The sequence below is a fragment of the Myotis lucifugus genome, unplaced genomic scaffold (assembly GCF_000147115.1).
Source record: "Myotis lucifugus unplaced genomic scaffold, Myoluc2.0 scaffold_58, whole genome shotgun sequence".
Taxonomy (NCBI): Eukaryota; Metazoa; Chordata; class Mammalia; order Chiroptera; family Vespertilionidae; genus Myotis; species Myotis lucifugus.
The window spans coordinates 5,528,596-5,542,396 of record NW_005871106.1 but is presented as its reverse complement, the minus strand read 5'-3'; the positions used below and the strand labels follow the sequence as shown (position 1 = coordinate 5,542,396).

Sequence of the window (13,801 nt, the reverse complement as noted above, 5' to 3'; positions counted from 1 at the left end):
TTCAAAGAATGATTTTATTCCATTTTATGGGAATTTGTTATTGTAAACTAGTAACTGAGGGAATCTTACAAAGTATTTACAAAAACAGAAGTTTTCTTTTATGTTCAAATAAGAAGGAAATTGAATCATAAGTGACATTGGCTTATTTTGACTTGTTTATATCAGTTTCTGACAATGGTATTCATTATACTGTCAGAGTAAGTAAATGTTTTTCCATAAAGAAAATTAATATGAAAATTGCTGTTGGATCTTTGTAATCAAACCTTTGCTAAGATACTGCTTGTCAGAATTGGGATTTAGTGAGAATTACTAGAAATGTATGAACTTGGTTAGGAGTTTTATTGTGTAGTGTTTTCATAGACATATTTCCAGTATAACATAATGTACATTTTTAATGAATTGGTGATGTAAAGAATGTTGGGGAAAATATAGAACAGATTTCTGTAAAGTTTCTCTGTCTTTATAGAAAGTTCTGTTTTATATTTGACAATAAACACTCTTCAGTGGCTTCTTGCTCAATATTCTAAATTTGGAACATCTATTTCTCATCCTGTGTCTTTCACCTCCTTACCAAAGAGATTGAGGTCATTTGTGCGACCTTCATCCCAGGAGAGTCTGTAATAATGTGCTTGTAAAAGTGAAAGAGGCGGAGGAGGGTGTGAGCAAAGGGAACTGGGTGCTTCTTGCTCAAGCAAGAAGGAAAGTCCTTCTCTGGGCCTGTTCCAGGCACTTTGCCTTTAATTGGCAGCTTCGCTTCATGAGGGGAAGGACTCTGGAATTCAAACAGACATGGGTCCCAATTGCCTGGCTCCCTCATTGTGAGACTGGAGTTCTGGCCTCCTCCTCTTGTGGGTGGTTGAATAATATTTACCTCATGGAGTCAGTGAGGTGCTAAAGCAGGCTGTGGATGTAGAGTGTCCGGCATTGGATAGGACTCAGTCACTGTTTGCTGTGTTCTCCCAAGAAGGCTCCGGGACCCTGCGAGGAAGTAGGAAAGGAAAATGAGGCACCTACTTTATATTGTAGGACTGGGTTCATCATTATCATAGTTAAGGTTTATTGAATACTTATCAGTGTCAAGTTCTAATTCATTGAATGCTTCCAACAACTTTTTAAGGTAGGTTCTATTATCCCCATTTTAAAGATGAGAAAACTGAGGTATAGATAAGTTATTTACCCCCAAGACACATGATAGGAGTGGCAAAGCCAGAGTTTGAACTCAAATTTCACCCTAAAGCCCATGCTGTGAATCACCCCATATCCGGCTCTCCTACCTCACAGAAAGGTATGAGCTCTGTAGAAAAGCAGTGAAAACAAGGATTGGAGAGGAATGTTAACTAGCCCTAAAGATGTATTTACCAGGGGAACTTTGTGTTTAGGGAAAGAGTAAACTAATATGTTCTCCAAACAAAGGATTTGCATAAATGTTATTGTAAGCAGAGTCTTGAGGTTCCAAACTGAGGCAAGAAAGTATATTTGACCTGAAGCAGAGGGAAAGGAGGAAGGGTCTCTCTGGAGACCCAAGAAGCTTGATGAGCTTCGTCTAAGCCAGTGGTTCTCAACCTTCCTAATGCCGCGACCCTTTAATACAGTTCCTCATGTTGTGGTGACCCCCAACCATAAAATTATTTTCGTTGCTACTTCATAACTGTAATTTTGCTACTGTTATGAATCATAATGTAAATATCTGATATGCAGGATGTATTTTCATTGTTACAAATTGAACATAATTAAAGCATAGTGATTAATCACAAAAACAATATGTAATTATATATGTGTTTTCCGATGGTCTTAGGCGACCCCTGTGAAAGGGTCGTTCGACTCCCAAAGGGGTCGTGACTCACAGGTTGGCGACCCACAGGTTGAGAACCGCTGGTAAGCAAAGGGAAGATATAGACCTAAACAGTCAGCCTGGCTCCTGCAGCCTCTCTGAGGTGATGTCTTTTTACAAACTGCTCCGTTTGTGCACAATGTGTACTATAGAGTTACTTACCTTTGTAGTAAACAGTGTCAGAGGGGTTATTCTCAGCTTTCATTGCAAATAACCCTCAGGGAACCTTTGTAAATGTTCTACCACCTTCAGCTTTACCCAAAGAGATCTCAGATAGTCCGAGGTAGGGCCAGGTAGTGGTACTTTAAAGGATCCCAAGGTGACTCCAGCCGGAGAGGGGAGCTGCTGCAGATGCCACAGTAGTTTGAAGTTCCAAGGAGAAGAAGCACATGAAAGGGATCTCAGAGCCCCAGGACCCTGCTTCATCCTTGTGCGGCTCCTTAAGCCCTGAAGGGGGCTTGTCTCCCTGGACTAGTGTTCCTTGAGCCCTCAGCCATTCACCAAGTGCCAGTGTTGTGATTCCTGCCACATCCTCATGCCACTGTACTCCTTGAGTGTCACCACCTCCCAGACAAGCAGAGCCACAGTTGCCCATTCTGGGCTGAAATTTCTCCCGGAGACAAGTCTGCCACTAGCTGCCAGCAAGCCAGTTCTACAGAAAATGCCTCCCTCATCCCTCCACCTCTCCAGGGCTATGAAGTGGACAAGTTTAAATTCTATGTAGTTTATCTTAAAATTTGTGTTCAGAAGTTCACCAGTACTCTACTTGTTTTGTGATAGAAAACAATAATCAACTTAAAGGTTTATGAGTGAGGGACATTTACTATAGTCTTGGAAGATCTTATAACTGAAGACTGTAACATAAAAATCAAAGGAATTTCCCATGTAAGAAATAGGAATGATAGAAAGATATGAGACTCACTTACATTGTAAAAGTTTTATTCATTTAATAGGATCCTTTTTTAGAAAAATTCATATACAGTGAATTTCTAAATAAATTGTACTTTACATATTTTCTCGTTATATAAGTAGATACATTCTGATTATTAGTAGAAGGAACGTAAAAATTTTCAGAATTTAAAACACATCATAAAAGTATGTTTCAAAGTAAAAAATCTAATTGCCTATAAATAAAGTTAGGTGGAAATATATCTAACAGAAACTATAGTATATAATATCTGGCTTTTATGACTGAATTGTAGAATAGTTTCCAATTTTAACATTTGCCCAATAGTATCAACACTAACTGAATAGCTAATGCTAAATCATACCAAATACAAAATATATGCTCATTGACCTGGATTTAGTAACATGTTACTACTGACCTGACATTTCAATAAAGCATGTTTAAATAGGGCTGATTGGCAATTAAATTTTTAATAGGTGTGCAAGGATTTAGTATTAGCTAGATCTTTGAACTAATGTAAAGGTCATCTGGCTAATGTTGGCAACATTTATACACACACACATGCTAACACACACATATGATTTAAGGACATATATAAATACATATATTATTTAAAGATGTAGTTATATATACAGAAGAGTAATGAAATATCCAGAATAAGATGGATTAACCTAAGAAGAGCTCATGTATGAACTAAAAACGAGATTTTTCTTTACTGTATTAGGGACACAGAGTTTGTTATGTTTTTAAAACATTTTTATTTATTTTTTGACAGGTTGTTTGGTATCAAATCAGTGATTCAAACAGACTGTTCCAGCACGTGGAAGATCGTGGCAAACCCAGCCCTATTATGGTACCACCACGCCCACCCCATCCTGCTGCTGGTGATGTACTACACGCTGGCCACTCTGATCCGCCTCTGGCTGCAGGAGCCGCTTGTAAGGATCAAAAGGTTTTTGTGATCTTGTCTGCAAAGTAACCTGGAAAAACCCAGGTGAAATGGTTCATTCCCGTTAAGTGCTCAATATAGTATTGATAGCAATCCTATATTCCCCAAAATATAGTGTTCTGCTTATAGCGTTTTTTGATTCTACAAAGAGTACTAAGTACACATCCTATCAGAACAAAGACCAGCTTCCCTTTGATGCTATCTATCAACATGAGCTGCTAAGAATGATAGGTGAGGTGGAGAATGGAAGACTCATTTTTATTGAGCACTTAGTACAGAGTACCAGGCCACATGCTAGGCTGTTTACATGCATTGTCTTTTTCAACCCACTACCTATTCTGAAGAGTAGTATTGTACCCAACTTAGAGATGAGTAAAATGAGGTTAGAGTGGTAAAGCGATCTAAAATCACACACCTACTGCAGAGTAGAAACCAGATTCAAACTAATGTTTGACAACAAAGCGAGGTTCTCAGCGACTGTATCCCCTGTCATCGCAGTGACTGGCATTTTCCAAATGTCTCAGACCTCTACCTCTAAGCACTGCTGGCATGATAGAACCTCAATGTCTGTGAGAAGCTCAGTTGTTTTCATGATTAAAACATGTTTTGAGGGAGAAAAATTCCTTTATCTTTGCTTAAAAGTAATTAAAAATCGCTTCACTGTACTTGTGCAGTATTAACAGCTGCATTATCCAGTAAATGAGAGAGAAAGCCATTTAGAAAAGGCTGAACTGCTTTTGCAGACATTGATGTTGGCATATTTTCAATTAGTGTGTGTATGTGAATGTGTAATAGATAGTAGAAAAAAGCTACATTTCAAAAGTGCTACTTATATAAACATTTTCTATTTCTCTAACTACCATGGGTTTTGTGCGTGGTTTTTATAAATCTTGGATTTACCAGACTGTCTTTTTGTTCTTTGTGGATTTTTTAGAAATTATAAATTTTTTATGGTAGATGAAATGTTACTTTAAAAAAAGTTCAGTTATTAAGGCAGCTTGTTGGTATGTGAGGGAGGCAAGTAGTACAGACAGGTTGACACACCTTCCATCCACCACCTGCCGGGGCAGGGTCCGCAGGTTCCAGGCAGTTCCAATGAGCACGGCTGGGCTGAAGTCTCTGCGATCCAGTCATGCCTCCTCTCATATCACTTCTAGCTTGGGGCCCTGGTTGCCTACTTTCCCTTTTTCTGTCTTCACACCCACAGACAATCCACTCATTCATTCATTCATTCATTCAGCCAGTCAACAAATATACAGGGTGTCCTAGAAAAATGTATACACACTTTAACAGCTGATTTCTAGTACATTTTGAAATGCAATATATTTTAATAAACACTGCCTTTATAATTATTCAGAGTGTGTATACATTTTTTGGATACCTGTATATCAGAAGCCGTTTATCTCAGATAAACCTGGGGCTGAGGATAGAGCAGCAACCCATAGTCAAAATGCCCACTTAGAGAAACTGTACATTTTACAGGAGAAAAAGAGCCACGAGAAGGAAATGGGATCTGAGGCAGATAGTACAACGACACTGGGTAGGATGCATGTGTCTGTCCGTTCCTGGCAAAAGTGCCACCTGAGGCCTGGGCCTCTTCTGTTCTCTCTCCTGTGTGAAACGCCTCCCCATTGTGCAGCCAGTCCCGGAGGATGAGGGCCAGGGAAGCCTCCCTAGTTCACAGGCTTCTCATGTATCACCTTTCTTTGGGGCCCACTGACAGCAGCTGCACAGTAACAAAATGCTCATGGGGTCACAGGGAATCCAACTATCGTCTGTTATATGTTTTTCCAATTCCCTTCTGAAATTCAAGTGTGCCAGTAAAATCCTGTAAGTGTTTATTGTGTTTGCTTCCGCCACAAAACCACATGCAAATATGAATATGTATATATGCCCGAGTAAATGCGTGTACAAAAGAAACTGACATGTATTATGGGAACTATTTCTGAACAGAGTTTTATAATTGACGAAAGTTACTTTAAGGAATTTGAGTTTGTAAGAGTTTGTAAGTGCCCTTAGCTTTCTCAGATTTCTCAGGCGACCGCAGAATGGCAGGCGCCGTGTGCCCTGGCTGTCCCACTACCACAAAGGGGCAGGCTGCTATCCCTGCTCCAATGGATGAGATGTTCAGATGAGACACTGGGCTGCCTGAGCCGCAGGGCATCTGGGGACACAGGAAGGCGGCTAGGAAGACCACACAGGTGACAGCCTGCACAGTTAACAGCAGTATTACACATCACAGCGGCTGCAGGGGTGTGGCTCATAGAGGTAATGATGGAAGACAGGTGGCCGATTATATCATCATTCCAGATCACCTGGCACATTGCGTGAAAAATGCCAGCCAGCAAATAAAGGTTAGTTCTGTGGTAAAAGTCTACCGAGAGAGAGAGAGAGAGAGAGAGAGAGAGAGAGAGAGAGAGAGAAGAGAGAGTAGAGAGAGAGAGAGATATGCAGGTGTCAAAACTTAAATGTAATATATGGACTCCCACCTGGCAAGTGTGAATTTCCACCCAGTGTGCCTGCGTGTTTCCATGGGTGCTGCATGCTGGCACGAGAACTGGGGAACTGGGCAGTAGGACTGTGTCCCCTCCCTCTGCTCCAAAATCAGTGGTTAACTTCCTTTGTATTGGGCCATCTTTGTTGAGACAGCAAACTAAATCACCCAATGCATTCTGTTCCTTATACCCTCTCTTTATCATCTCTCCCAGACCAGTTGTCTAATTTAGGCCAATGTCTTATTAGGCAAGGCCATAGTTTTGTGAATAAGATATATTCTTGCTTAATATTGTATGTAAACTCTATTAGGTGATTTTGCCTTTAATAAATTTCTTCTTAATTAAAGATTGTCCATGGCCGGGTTACATAGTTAACTGTGCACTTTTTTTTTAAAGCTCTTCCTCTAAGAACCATTTGTATAGTTGTCTTCTAGTGTTTAGAACACACATGGAGAGGCTGTGGATATTTAACCTTAGAACATATTCCTATAATTTATGGGGCTTAATAGTAATCAGGAACATTTAATAATGATGAGCTTAGCATTTAAATGACAGAATTTTTGTTATTTTTGAAAGTGTCTTGATAAAACCTCTTATATTGTATACGTTAATTTAAAAAATAATCACATCAAAGCGAAGCTGGAAAGTTTCCCTGGTCACCCCCGTGGATGAGGGAACTGCTCCGGGAAGCAGGGCTGGTCCTGTGAGTTATTATTCTGTGTCTCAGGTGCAGGATGAGAGAACCAAGGAGGAGAGAGCCCTGGCCTGTAGTCCCATCCAAATGACAGCTGAGAGGAGGCGGAGCCTGTGGTATGCAACCCATTACCCAACTGACGAGAGAAAAGTAAGACACTAGGAAAGGAATTTCCATTTCCTACTTTATTTTGCTATTTTCATATTATATTGCTGAATATTGGTCATATAGCATCAATCTCAAGTTGCTCAGTTTATAGAAATGGTTTGACTTTGAAGTCTTAGTAGTGGAGAGCTCTATTCAAGAGGGAGCCCAGTGCTTCCAAAGGGTATACCATGGCTCCATTGTACTCTTTGAGACACCATTCTGTATTGCTGTGCTTTCCACTGAAGTCTCTTAATCCTAAAGAGAAAGAATGTTCTTCATTTAAAAAAAGTAAAGCTGTATTAAAACAATCAAAACCTAAGGAAGTAATCTGTTAGCACTGGGTGGTGAAAGTCTCCGTGTTGAAATACATTGCAGATAATACTTTCACTCTATTAGGTAGCCAGCCACAATAATAACTCAAGAAACCACTTAGAGAAGATCAAAACAATCTATATGAACACAATTAAGTGTCTCTTACTACTGTGAAGCAACAGTATGGATTGACAAGGAAAAGTGAGTCACAATTGGGTAATTCATATAACGTTTTGAGCACATATTAACCATTTTGAACTCAACTCAATCAGTGCTATACTGACTTGCTAAGATGACCCATTGGCAATGTTCCAAAGACACAGAATCTTATTTTTCTTGGATGGAGTCAGCCATTTTGCTTTGTAGCATGTTAGAGTATTGAGGAGCAGATGCTCTGATTTATTTGGTGGTAGGTGAGTTTCTCTAAGACACGTGGTCTTATGCTACCCATGGCCGTCCTGTGCTGAGAGAGGGTGGAACAATGAAAACGCTGTCTTAGGGAGCTGGCAGCCATGTGGAGAAGATGTGGCCCCCTCGGATATCTGAGGATTTCCAGGGGTCCTTTCCTCTCTCATACACCATGTTCCAGCTGATCCTGCTCATTTCACTAAGTGATGATATCCACGAAGGATAGCCCAGCAGTTTCCAAAGTGGGGATTCCTGAGGCCCTTACAGCAATCCACAAGTTCAAAACTATTTTTGTAATAATTGGTTAAATATTTACCTTTTGTTGTGCTAATTAATTTTTTTCTGATGGTACAAAAGCACAAACCAAGGCAGTGGCATGAACCCCTACAGTCATGGTCAACTCTTCATGGCCACACACTTGCAAAAAACAAAGCAAAAAGGCCAGTTCCACTTAACTATATCCTTGATGAACCAGAACTTTTTATTAATTTTCTTTTTTTAAATATATTTTATTGATTTTTTACAGAGAGGAAGGGAGAGGGATAGAGAGTTAGAAACATCGATGAGAGAGAAACATCGATCAGCTGCCTCCTGCACACCTCCCACTGGGGATGTGCCCGCTACCAAGGTACATGCTCTTGACCAGAATCGAACCTAAGACCTTTCAGTCTGCAGGCCGACGCTCTATCCACTGAGCCATACCGGTTAGGGCATTAATTTTCTTAAGTCTCAACCTTAGAGCACATGTCTTTTTAATATTATGTGTGACAAAATAAGGAGTTGGCACATACTAAAGTATGACAACTGTGTCAATGAAAAGCATTTGACGGGTCATTGGAAGTGTGGGTTGAACTAGCCATTTTTTATTGAACACCAGGTTTACTTAAAAGAATAGCTGATAGACAGATTGTGATTACTCAGGTGTGGGTGTTTGGCAGACAGTTACTGGAAAATAAATATAGTGAGCCAATCTTTTCAAGGCATCAGCTCACAGCATTTGTCACCAATGATAAAATTTGAACTTTTGAGTGAAAATTCAACGATGGACAAATTTGTATCTACTTCTGAGGGCTTGAAAACTTCCCAATACTTAGGGACTATTTTGATGGAATCAGTGCTGATATTAACAAATGTGCTGTTTTAAATATTGTGTGCTGAAATATGTCAATACTTGGTAGGGCTGTATGACTCACTGAAGCAAATCACCAACATATGATATTGCGACGTGTGGGTAAAAGATCCATGCAAGGTGCAGGGTACAGGCATACCTTGCTTTATTGTGCTTTGCTTTATTGCACTTCATAGATGTGTCTTTTTTCAAATTGAAGGCAAACACTCCACTGGCAAAAAGATGATGACCTGCTTTATGTCAATATTTACTTTATTGCAGTGGTCTGGAACCAAACCCGCAATATCTCTGAGTGTGCCAGTGTATCAATGGATTTTGATGAAACACTGTGTAAAGTTTGATTTGATTTCAGATTTCACATTGCAACTAACGTTCAAGTTCCTACCATTTACTGAGTTTGATGCAGTAGCAAATAAAACTATCTACCATTATTGCGATAGACTATTGAAATGCTTCTTCCTTTGCCAACTACAAATCTCAGTGAACCAGATTTTCTTCCCATACTTCAACCAACACAACATATCACAACAGATTGAACGCAGAAACAGATATGAGAATCCAGCTGCCTTCCTTTAAATCACTCAGACGTTAAAAAGATATGCAAAAGCATAAAACAATGCCACTCTTTTCTCTGTTTTTAAAATGCAGCTATTTGAATATCTATGTTAACATATAATGGCTATTTAATTTTCAATGAATATGTAATATTTTTCAATGTCTCAATTTTCATTTCTCAATGGTAGATACTGATAGATAGTACTCACATAAAGAACAGTTTGGGACCTCCCCCCCCAGTGATTTGTAAGAATGTAAATGAGTCCTGTTTTAAAAGACCTGGGGACCCCTTTGCACTGGCAAAGCAAATGTTTATTATTTAGGGGGAGCCCAAACCATCGGCACTAACATAGCTAAAAAATACAGTCCTGTAATAATTCTTTTGTCGTAGACATCATGCAAATCTTAAAATAATCTCAAAACACACAACAAATAATGTTTTCTTTATTATGAAACATCTATTTCTTGAAAAGCAAACATTCAGGATTTTGCAGTGTCTCAGAGGGTTCTAGGAATTCAAAATCAAGCAGTTTAATCTATTAGAACAAAACACTGGAAACTATAATTAACATTTATAGTGATGTTGTTTATGCCTGCTTACTTGCTGTTAAAATTAAAAGTTAGCATCAGAAGCTGGACAATCTATAATAATAAAAGCGTAATATGCTAATTAGATGAGACATCCTTCCGGAAGTCCTTCCAGATGATCTTCCAGATGAAGCTGCTGCAGAGGGGGCCGAGGCAGTGGTGGGGGCCAAGCCCCTTGCACGAATTTCATGCATCGGGCCTCTACTGTTATAATAAACAGCAACATCCCATTCAATTATATGTACCTTTACATTTTGCATGGCAATTTTAACATACTAGCATCGAGCTAGTTTAAGAGAATGGATATGTGTGTGGTGAAACTTGGTAGATATATATAAACATTACAATGCTTTCAGCTTATATATTAACATGCTGTCCTGCATTGCTTTTTGCAGCTTTTATCCATGACCCAAGATGACTACAAACCATCTGATGTTAGTATATCCTTAGAATTATTATTTATATGTGCATAAGTGATGTAAAGGTGACGTAAATGGAATTAGCTCCTTTAGTATATTTTAATGATCTATACAATCTCTATAACTTTTTGAATAATTACTTTGTAGAAATTAAATCTGGTTTATTGCTATTAAAACACTGACTTGTGAACTCCAGCATAGTCATACAGAATGCATTTAAACTTTTAAAAAACCATGTTGGAAGTTTTAGAAAGCATTTTGCTCTGTGGCTTTGCCTGCTACATAATTTGAGAGCGCCGAATCCTAACCACTAGACCACCAGGGACTGTGCTATGCTACATAATTTGAATAGGAACTCTTACGTGTCCACGGACACACACATATATGTATATGTGTATGTTTATATGCATATCTTTGAAATTGTAAAGTCAAAGAAACACAGGGGGAAAAATAAACAAGAAATTGCACATAGTACATGACGTATTACAATAAGGGAATTACAAGCTGGCAGCATCAGGCAGAGATCCCCAGAGGAAGTGCCGTCTGAGCTGAGACCTGTTGCATTAGTCCTGTGCAGAGGCCATGGGCTGTGGGGCAGGACAAGGATGGGCCAGGGCAGTGAGGCTCCTGGGCAGGGCTCAGGAAAGGTCTAGAGTCCCTAGAGCTGGAGGCTGGCTGGGAGGAGGACGCCATGAGAGCAGAGACTGGCAAGATAGGCCAGGTCATGAGGCCTCAGGCAGCCTTTTCCAGAGTTCATACTCTAGACTGAGAACAGAGGTGCATTGCATGGTGTTCAGCAGAGACGGGACAAGGTCAGAGTTACATTTTATTGCGATCTGTCGCAATTGGAGAGGAAATAGACACAATTTCATCTTGCTAACGTGGAGAGCTGACTAAGTTGTTCGCTATCCATCCATCCTTCACTGTGGAGTTATACCTTAGCGTAAGGGCGGGAGGCTGTATGTCCACACTGAAAACAGCAGCTGCATCACAGATGTGCCTCTTCCCTCACGCCCCCGCAGGGCCTGCTGGTGACCGTGAATGGCAACCCTGTGGATTACCACACCATCCACCCCAGTCTTCCCATCGAGAACGGCCCTGCCAAAGCCGAGCTGTACTCCACGCCGCAGTACCGGTGGGAGCCCTCGGATGACTCTGCAGGTGAGGAGCCAGCTCTGCAGACTGCCGTCTGCCCGGGGTTTTAGTTTCTCGCAGGCATAAATTCAGCCTGACATCTCTGTCTTTTGTTTATTGTTCATCGGATTTGGCTCTTTTTTCTTCTTTCTTTTTCTAACAAGTCTTGTCTTCCAAGGTTGGTATAATTAAGCTCAGTTCCTTAAGTGCTCCCTTTATTCTGCCCCAACACATGGTTATGTGTATTCTATCCTTATCTACAAACTAAGAGGCATAATCAGGGCAAATGTTGAAAAATAAAAGGTAAAAAATGATTTTAAGGATGTCAGCTTGTGTATATGTATGTTTTAGTCTTCCCGTCATTTGATAATGTAATCCTGGTCAATAGTTCTGCAGGTTAATGGATGAATCTTTTCAGAAAGAGTTCTTTTTGTCTATTAAGAAGAGGAGAGGGTCAAAACTTGTACACGGCCCTCCCCCACCCTCCTTATTTTCTGTGTATTATGTTAAAGGAAAGCAGCCTGGGGTGGAGGAGGTCTTGTTCTCAGACTTGGTTTTTAGGCCCACACAGTATTTTCTTTAAAAAAAAAAATTGAATAGTAACCAACATTTTAAAAGCTACAGCTCTCATCTAGAAATGCAAATTTCCAGAATCCCTTGAAGAATACAAATATCTGGCAAACTAGTCCCTTATTTCTGTAAGGCAGCAGCCGACTAGACCACTATTGTCATTGCCTTGTTGGAGACCACGCCAATCACCAATTCATAGACAGAAATAGCTGAGGGGAGGAAAAGCAGAATGCATATAGGTGGCAGCAAAGTGGCTACAACAGTATAATGGATTTTTCTCTCTATTTTTATGGAATTAAAGCTAGAGTTGTTATATATTATCCTAAATTTAGTAAACAGCCAGCCACTATCCAATCTGTGTTATCAGTACATTGAGCTGACTCTCACGCCCTTTTCTTTCATAATTCTTTATCAGGCTCATTCTAATGCACTGTTCTTCATAGTTCTTTATGAACACTATCAGTGTTTCCTGCAGTTGCCTCTGACAGTGCATCTACTTAGCAGTACAAATAGTTAGTACATTATCCAACATTCCTCCGTAAGGTCAGATCAAGTTCAATTCTCTACCCCACCCTGAACCCCCCCACACACACCCCGCCCCAGCTGGCATCTGCAATCCCTACAGAGCACGCGACTCTACTGGTTAATTGCCCATTTCTCCTTCCTACGTGCATATGTTTCAGTTTGCAACTCGGACTTACATGAAGGTTTTCACTTAGAGAATGTGTCAGGAAATACACTGCTTTCCAAAACGTGGTTTTCACACCTTTGGCATTAGAATCACAAAGGGAAGGCCCAAGAACAAGCATTTATGGCATCGGAAGTTTGAGACGTAGAGGTCAGAGCCAAATATCCTTCTATTGACACATTACTTAACATGAAAAGAAATGAACAGAATTCTGACTGCTGACAAGGCAAACCCACACATACTAAATCATAAACTGAACTTTCGAATGTAAAACAAAAGTTTTTTTTATTTGAATCTATATATGCAAAAAAAATGTTATCACTAGAGAAGTAGCATGCCAATAATTGTAAAATCCATCAAATTTAGATTTTTCGTGGCTGTCTCCACTCTGTGGACTCCCCCAGTAAACCCCAGGCTCGTCCTGCCTCAGCGTTGGAGGGATGGGGGGCAGTGGGCTTCTGCGGGAAGAAATATCCCAGCCGCCCTTAGAGGCTCACTGCTAAGCTTTCTTGGCCACTGGTTATTCGGTGATTTATGCTCCCTTTTCATGGTGCTCAGTAACTCCCTAAATGGGATGTAGCCTATTTAATTTCATTTAAGAAATACAAAAAGGACATTTTACTTAAGTGTGTCACTCATTATTTCATCTGTGAAATCAAAATAGCTTCCCTGGCATCTGTAGGAGGATCTTGCAGAGAAATCCTTCACACCCATGGCAGTACTTTCCTGTTGCTGGTCTCTTCAACTCAGCCCTTTACACTTTCTCTCTCTTGCTTTGGCCTGATCTTTCCATCCTCAGTATGACTTACCCGCCTCAGCATGACCCAAAAGGACACTATGGACCATCACATGCACTCTGGCAAAGTGGTTGGTTGGTGGGTTTTCTACCCTTTTCCTGTATCCATACTCCACATACTCTTTGTATTAGTTATCTATCACTGAGTAACACACTCAGTGGTTTAAAACAGCATTTAT

The 13,801-nt window shown here is 40.2% G+C and overlaps 1 protein-coding gene across 1 annotated transcript in view; it reads left to right on the top strand.

Moving 5' to 3' along the window:
* The window catches only part of PIEZO2 (piezo type mechanosensitive ion channel component 2), a 330,099-nt gene that overhangs the window by 222,703 nt on the left and 93,595 nt on the right, over nt 1-13,801 (top strand). The window contains 4 exon segments of the mRNA XM_023754259.1: nt 3,514-3,676; nt 6,910-7,026; nt 10,411-10,449; nt 11,457-11,595. Coding sequence (XP_023610027.1) covers nt 3,514-3,676; nt 6,910-7,026; nt 10,411-10,449; nt 11,457-11,595 — 458 coding nt within the window.